The 8,401-nt window shown below is 48.4% G+C and overlaps 1 protein-coding gene across 1 annotated transcript in view; it reads left to right on the top strand.

Annotated features, from left to right (window-relative positions):
• Positions 1-258: 258 nt before the first annotated feature.
• Positions 259-8,401, top strand: part of DIS3L (DIS3 like exosome 3'-5' exoribonuclease) — a gene marked incomplete at its 5' end in the record, with an annotated part of 76,224 nt that continues 68,081 nt past the window's right edge. The window contains 1 exon segment of the mRNA XM_073618305.1: positions 259-412. Within this exon segment, the coding sequence (XP_073474406.1) occupies positions 259-412 (154 nt within the window).

Below are 8,401 nucleotides of genomic sequence, written 5' to 3'. Positions count from 1 at the left end.
TCTCTCTCTCTCTCTCTCTCTCTCTCTCTCTCTCTCTCTCTCTCTCTCTCTCTCTCTCTCTCTCCCTACGGCCCCCCACTCGCTGACACGGGATCATGTGACCGCAGTCAGCTTTAGGCCATGAAGAGACTGCAACCTTGTTTCAGGTCAATAACTGTCTGCAGAAAAGGAATTAAACAAATGTCTGGGCAATTTAGACTTTTTTTTTATCTCTTTCATGTCACCTGTTGTATAACCCGAGGCTTTTTTTTCTTCCAGAGGGAAAGCTTTTATCGGAGGATCTGACACACTATGTTGTCCCAGACTGCCAAGTGCTGCAAGATTACCAAGAGGTGCTGGAGTGTTCAGAGATCCAGGGGGTCATCATCCTGCAGACAGCGTGTCACGCCGTTCAGCATCAGAGAGGACGCCGGTGAGGTTTCAGCACTTTTTACTTTTTAGAATGATTTTGATGCAGGATAATGTAGCCTGTCTGTGTAAAGAGAACCTGTCACTAGTGCCAAAACTATTTTCTTTCTCGAACATCACGGGACACAGAGCCACAGTAATTACTGATGGGTTATATAGGTATCACTGGTGATTGGACACTGGCACACCCTATCAGGAAGTTCAACCCCCTATATAATCCCTCCCCCTTGCAGGGATACCTCAGTTTTTACGCCAGTGTCTTAGGTGATGGACGTGTAAAGATGTCCTGTGCTGAGCTCCAAAGGGAATATCCTAAGATCCTATACTGGGGCAAGCCGAATTGAATGGTACCCGGCCCTCGTGTCCGAAGAAACGAGGTTTTACCCGTAATGCTTCTCTTTTTAGAGAGCTGGACCCCGCAGATCAGAAAATGGCTTTAAACTTCCTAATTTCTGGCGAAGTGCTTTACGGTCCCAGAACTGTTGGATCCCCCTACTGATGGGGGCCCCAGTCTCTGACGTTTTTTTCAAACGGAGCCCACCGTGAGAGGTGAAGATTGGGTCTGTGTAAACGGCACCCTGCGGCTGGATAAGGTAAGAGGAGATTCCACAGAATTTTTGAGTTCTAGTGGCTTTTCTCCTTTAAGGTAAATGCATGCTATGCCTATTGTGACCACCGGGGGCTGCCAAGAGCACAAACCTACACATGCTGACTCTGTCTCAGGTGTTGTAATCGCTGTGTATGTCCCAGCGTATCAAGCAGGCTGCAAGCAGGTAAGGTGGATGGGGGGATTTCTCATGTTTGAATGTTCCCCCCCAAGCTAGAGAGGGGCCACAGGGGTCTAGAAAGTGGTTATACCACCCGGGCTCTGTGGCCTAATGGCCACCATCTCTCAAGATAGCCCTTCAGGCAGATCTTGTTACCAGCCTCCCTCCCTCCCCCCCCCCCCCCCATCCCCAGCCTTTCTCCGGAAGCATGACAGGAGAGTCGACAGCGCGGGAAGCGCTTGTTTTTTTCAAAACTCGAGGGGGGGGGGGCGGTAGAGGAGGGGGCGGGATGTCAGCACAGAGTGCTTAGACTCCCACTCAGGCCAGCTGCAGGCTATTAAAGGCACTCTGTACAGGTGCACTCAGCCTTCTGAGACACACAGAGCTGACGGTCGCATGTAAGGTGGGACACAGGCATTCTCCTAGGCAGCATTTACTGAAGTAACACCAGACTGAGCATTGGGTAGCAAGGCTTTTAGCCAGACTACATCGCTCAGCGGGCAGTGTTCATTTGTATACCTCACACCTTGTTGCTTTGCACTAGGGGTAGAAGAGGTTCAAGCACCCCAGGAACCAGAGACACTAGGGGATCTCGTTCAGGTTCTGAGGGCCCCCTGTCGGCAGCATCCTCCCCCCCTAAAGATGGGCCAGGGACGGCTAGCCAGGGAGAGCCATCGGGGTCAGGGGCTACACCTGCTTCTGGCACTTCAGCCCCTGTATATATTACACAAGAGGTTTTTTCCTCAACCATTAATGGTCTAGAGGAAAGATTAATGGCCGTGATTACGTCTTCACTCAGTGGAAGAAAACACACTAGGCTTTCCTCTGTTCCCCAAGACCCTCAGACAGAGGAGCTCTGGGATAAAGGAGATGAATCCCTTTCAGAGGATCGGGATGGGATGGATGATTCCTCTTCGGAGGATTCAGGTGGAGAGGGACCCTCTGCGACTTCCCAAGAGGAGAAAGTCTTAGTGCAGATCCTCACTGGATTGGTCCGCTCCACATTTAAGTTGCCCATACCTGAAACTGCTAAAGAATCCTCTTCTGCTTTGGGGTCACTGAAACCTTTCCAAGCAGCACATGCTTTTCCTGTTCATACTTTACTTGAAAAGCTTATTTATTCTGAGTGGGATCACCCAGACAAACGTTTTTTTCCGCCGAGAAAGTTTTCAACACTTTATCCGATGGAAGAAAAGTTTATTAAAATGTGGGGAATACCGGCTATTGATGCCGCCATTTCCTCTGTAAATAATAGCCTGACTTGTCCTGTAGACAATGCTCAGATGCTCAGGGATCCTGTAGATAAAAGGATGGAATCCCTATTGAAGGATGTTTTCTCCTTAGCAGGATCAGTGGCCCAACCTGCAGTAGCAGCGATTGGAGTCTGTCAATACTTAAGAGACCATGTTAAGCAGGTCATCAAAGTATTACCTGAACAGCAGGCCCAGGGGTTTGCTAACCTTCCAGTGGCCTTATGCTTTGTGGTTGACGCCATTAGAGATTCTATCGTGCAAACCTCCCGTCTTTCACTGGGGTTGGTGCATATACGTAGAATCCTATGGTTGAAAAATTGGTCAGCCGAAGCACCATGTAAGAAGCTACTGGCTGGGTTTCCATTTCGTGGTGCAAGGTTGTTTGGAGAGGACTTGGATAACTATATCAAGAGAATCTCTTGTGGGAAAAGCACTCTCTTACCTGTCAAGAAGAAGAGTAAGCGTCCCTCTTTCAAACGGACTCTTTCCCCAGCGCCGGGGGCTTCAGCCTCCAGGCAGTCTCGACGGCCGCCTCCATCGGGGTCCAGAGACAAGAGTCAACCCCAGGGACAAAAGAAGTCCTGGGGAAAGAAGCCTACTAGGCAAAACACTAAGACCTCTGCATGAGGGGGCGCCCCCGCTCACTCGAGTGGGGGGAAGACTGCGACAGTTCTCAGAGCTCTGGCACGAGGACTTCCAGGACAGATGGGTAGTCTCCACGGTAACCTTAGGGTGCAAGCTGGAGTTTCAGGAATTCCCTTCTCCTCGGTTCCTCAGATCAGATGTTCCCAGAGACCCAGAGAAGAAGCAGTCGCTCCTTCTAGCGTTAGAGCGACTTTTATCGCAGGAGGTCATTATGATAGTTCCCGCAAAGGACCAGGGATTGGGCTTCTATTCCAACCTTTTTACGGTCCAAAAGCCAAATGGGGATGTCAGGCCCATTTTGGACTTAAGGGATCTGAACCGATTCCTAAGGATTCAATCCTTCCGCATGGAATCAATTCGAACAGTAGTTCCCACCCTGCAGGGAGGAGAATTTCTGGCATCAATAGACATCAGAGATGCATATGTGCATGTGCCCATTTTTCCTGCTCATCAGAAGTTTTTGCGCTTCGAGGTAGGAGGGCGCCATTTCCAGTTTGTGGCTCTGCCTTTCGGGATAGCCACTGCACCTCGAGTGTTCACAAAGATCTTGGCTCCTCCTCTGGCCAGATTAAGGGCTCAGGGTATAGCTGTCATAGCATACCTAGACGACCTGCTCTTGATAGACCGGTCGGTAGCCTCTTTGAATGGAAACTTGAGGACCACGGTCAGGTATCTAGAACACCTGGGTTGGATCCTCAACCTAGAAAAGTCTTTCCTAAAACCAGTAAGAAGACTGGAGTATTTAGGTCTGATTATAGATACAAGCCAGGAGAAAATATTTCTACCCCAGGCAAAGATCACTGCTTTGAGAGAGCTGATTCTGACAGTAAGGACCAAGAAGGGTCCCTCAGTCCGCCTTTGTATGAGGCTACTAGGGAAGATGGTGTCTTCATTCGAAGCAGTTCCCTATGCTCAGTTTCACTCAAGAATGCTGCAACACAGTATTCTGTCGACCTGGAACAAGAAGGTTCAGGCATTAGACTTTCCGATGCACCTGTCGCATGCGGTGCGTCAGAGCCTCAATTGGTGGCTCATACCCGAAAACCTGCAGAAGGGGAAATCCTTTCTACTGGTTACCTGGACGGTGGTAACAACAGATGCCAGTCTGTCAGGTTGGGGAGCAGTTCTGGAACAGGCTGCGGTCCAAGGGGTATGGTCCAAGACAGAGAGGACCTTACCCATCAACATTCTGGAGATCCGGGCGATACATCTAGCTCTAAAAGCCTGGACTATCAGGCTACAGGGTTGTCCGGTCAGGATCCAGTCCGACAATGCCACAGCAGTGGCTTATGTCAATCATCAGGGAGGCACCCGGAGCCGAGCTGCTCAAAAAGAGGTGAACCAGATCTTAGTCTGGGCAGAGATGCATGTGCCATGCATATCGGCAGTTTTCATCCCGGGAATAGAGAATTGGCAGGCGGACTATCTAAGTCGCCAGCAGTTACTTCCAGGGGAATGGTCTCTGCATCCCGACGTCTTTTGGGCCATATGCCAAAGATGGGGGGTTCCAGATGTAGATCTCTTTGCATCCCGATTCAACAAAAAGATAGACAGATTTGTGGCAAGGACAAAAGATCCTCTTGCATGCGGGACGGATGCGTTGATGATTCCGTGGCATCGGTTCTCACTGATTTACGCATTCCCGCCTATTCTGCTACTACCACGACTCCTTCGCAGGATCAGGCAGGAAAGGAAGTCGGTACTTCTGGTGGCCCCCGCTTGGCCCAGAAGGACTTGGTATGCAGAAATAGTAAGGATGACGGTGGGTTCCCCGTGGACACTACCGGAACGCCCAGACCTGTTATCTCAAGGTCCAGTGTTCCATCCTGCCTTACAAACGCTAAATTTGACGGTTTGGCTGAAGAGTCGTGGGCTCTCAGGTCCTGTCATATCTACCTTGATTAATGCAAGGAAGCCAGCTTCCAGGATGATTTATCATAGAATCTGGAAGGCTTATATAACCTGGTGTGAATCCAGAGGTTGGCATCCCAGGAAATATGTCATAGGTAGAATCCTTGATTTTCTACAGATGGGATTAGAGATGAAGCTGGCCTTGAGTACCATCAAGGGCCAGGTCTCTGCTTTATCAGTATTATTTCAGCGGCCACTTGCTTCGCATTCTTTGGTCCGAAACTTTATGCAGGGGGGGATGCGTCTTAATCCTCCGGTTAAAGCGCCCCTAAACCCCTGGGACTTGAATTTGGTCCTGGCTGTGTTACAGAAACAGCCTTTTGAACCAATAAGTCAGATTCCTTTGGTCTTGTTGACAAGGAAATTAATTTTTCTGGTGGCCATCTCTTCTGCTAGAAGAGTATCAGAATTAGCAGCTCTTTCCTGTAAGGAGCCTTATTTGATTATACACAAGGATAGAGTGGTACTACGCCCTCATCCTAGTTTTTTACCAAAGGTGGTTTCTGATTTTCATTTAAACCAAGACATTGTTCTACCTTCCTTTTTTCCAGATCCCTGTTCTCCGGAAGAGAGATCTCTACATTCGTTGGATGTAGTAAGAGCAGTTAAGGCCTATCTAGGGGCAACTACTCAGATTCGCAAGACGGATGTTTTGTTTGTGCTGCCAGAGGGTCCCAATAGAGGACAGGCAGCGTCAAAAGCTACCATTTCTAAATGGATTCGACAGTTGATCATTCAAGCTTACGGTTTGAAACAGAAGATTCCTCCGTTTCAGATCAGGGCACATTCCACAAGGGCTATTGGTGCTTCTTGGGCAGTGCATCACCGGGCCTCTATGGCTCAAATCAAAAGGCCGCAACCTGGTCTTCAGTCCATACATTCACCAGATTCTATCAGGTGGATGTGAGAAGGCATGAGGATATCGCCTTTGGGCGTAGTGTGCTGCAGGCAGCGGTACAGGGTCCTCAGGTCTGATTGCACCCTACTTGGTCGTGGTTCCCCCCCCTCAGGTAGCATTGCTCTGGGACATCCCATCAGTAATTACTGAGGCTCTGTGTCCCGTGATGTTCGAGAAAGAAAATAGGATTTTTTAAAACAGCTTACCTGTAAAATCCTTTTCTTTCGAAGGACATCACGGGACACAGAGGTCCCACCCCTCTTCTAATACACTATATTGCTTGGCTACAAAACTGAGGTATCCCTGCAAGGGGGAGGGATTATATAGGGGGTTGAACTTCCTGATAGGGTGTGCCAGTGTCCAATCACCAGTGATACCTATATAACCCATCAGTAATTACTGTGGCTCTGTGTCCCGTGATGTCCTTCGAAAGAAAAGGATTTTACAGGTAAGCTGTTTTAAAAAATCCTATTTTCCCATTACCTCTCCTTTAGTAGTTCTGAAGCTTTAAAGAGGAAGTAAACCCTAAAGGGTTTTACTTCCTCTTTCGCTCGCTGCAAAGCCTGCAAATGAAAAGCATAATGGGCTAGTATGCATCGCATACTAGCCCATTATGTGCCACTTACCTGCAAAAGAATCCAGCCATGTCCCCTGTGTAGGCAGCGTCCATCTTCTGGCCCCTCTTCCGGCCCATGGACTTCGGCTCTGTGATTCGCCTGAGCCACGTGACGTCACTCCCACGCATGCGCGCGGGAGCCGCGATTAACGGCACAGGCTAGGGAAGAAACGGCACTTAGTTTAGTTTCTTCCCCGCGCATGCGCCGTTGGAATTTTCGGCGGACTACAAGTGAATTATCTCCTAAACGGCGCACGTTTAGGAGATATTTCCACTACCTATAGGTAAGCCTTATTCTAGGCTTACCTATAGGTAGAAGTCCAAAAAGGGGGTTTACAACCACTTTAAAGTGGAATGTTAGTTAGAAAATTAAGTCCTGCTAGATGACTTCAGGCCGACCCCTCTTTACAGGTATAGCTGTGTAAACCATTAAAAATAAGCGCCTATACTGTTTAAAATCCAGTAATACACTGTCTCACCCTGCTCCGTACATGCCCAGTCGCTCTCTATTTTTGGCATTGTACCAAAAATCAGAGCCACTAGAGGCCGATCTGCTGACAGCCTAATAATTTACTGCTGCCCATGGGCTCTGGGCTTCAGCAAAATGGCGGCCTCCGGCAAAAAGAAACGGGAGCAATGCTGGATGCAATTTTCAGCACACTGATTTTGGTTGCATAATTATTAACCACTTGCCGACCGCCGCACGCCTATATACGTCGGCACAATGGCAGCGGTGGGCAAATGGGTGTACCTGTACGTCCCCTTTAAGAGGCGGGGATAGCAGGCGCGTACAGCATGACCGTGCCCGCGGGAACGGTGGACTCGATGTCCGCCGGTCTCCCAGCGATTGTGTCACGGAGCTGCGGAACGGGGAAGTGCCCATGTAAACAAGGCATTTCCACATTCTGGCTTGTGTCATGACAGAGATCACCGCTCCCTGACATCGGGAGCAGTGATCGCTGTCACGTGAGTTGTAGCCCATCCCCCCCGCAGTTAGAATCACTCCCTAGGACACACCTAACCCCTTGATCGCCCCCTACTGGTTAACCCCTTCCCTGCCAGTGTCATTTATACAGTAATCAGTGCATTTTTATAGCACTAATCGCTGTATAAATGACAATGGTCCCAAAATAGTGTCAAAAGTGTCCGATGTGTCCGCCGTAATGTTGCAGTCCCGATAAAAATCGCAGATCTCCGCCATTACTAATTTAAAAAAAAAAATTAATAATAATAATAATAATGCACTAAAACTATCCCCTATTTTGTAGACGCTATAACTTTTTGAGCAAACCAATCAATATATTGCGATTTTACCAAAAATATGTAGAAGAATACATATCGGCCTAAACTGTGGAAAAAATATTTTTTTAATATATATTTTGGGGGATATTTATTATAGCAAAAGGTAAAAAATATTGCGTTTTTTTTTTTTTTTTTTTTTCAAAATGGCTCTCGCTCTTTTTTTGTTTATAGTGCAAAAAATAAAAACCACAGAGGCGATCAAATACCACCAAAAGAAAGCTCTATTTGTGGGGAAAAAAAAGAACATCAATTTTGTTTGGGTGCAACGTCGCACGACCGTGCAATTGTCAGTTAAAGCGTCGCAGTGCCGAATCGCAAAAAAGTGCTCTGGTCAGGAAGGGGGTAAAATCTGCCAGGGCTGAAGCGGTTAATGTGGAATGTATGTTTCTTGCTAAAGAACACTTTAGCAAAGTAACAGTGGGGGGCTTACTTTGCTGGGAGGACGTCCATGGACGTCCTTCTGTGATCGTGCTGTCTGTGCGCCCCCCCCGTGTTAGCGGAGTCCTTCAGACTCCGCTGATCACAGATCGGGGTAAAGGGCCAATCGCAGCGGGCCTTTACTATGTGATCAGCTGTGTCCAATGATGGCCGATCACGGATG

The sequence above is a fragment of the Aquarana catesbeiana genome, linkage group LG03 (genome assembly GCF_042186555.1).
Source record: "Aquarana catesbeiana isolate 2022-GZ linkage group LG03, ASM4218655v1, whole genome shotgun sequence".
Lineage (NCBI taxonomy): Eukaryota > Metazoa > Chordata > Amphibia > Anura > Ranidae > Aquarana > Aquarana catesbeiana.
This window is presented reverse-complemented; position numbering and strand designations above follow the sequence as displayed.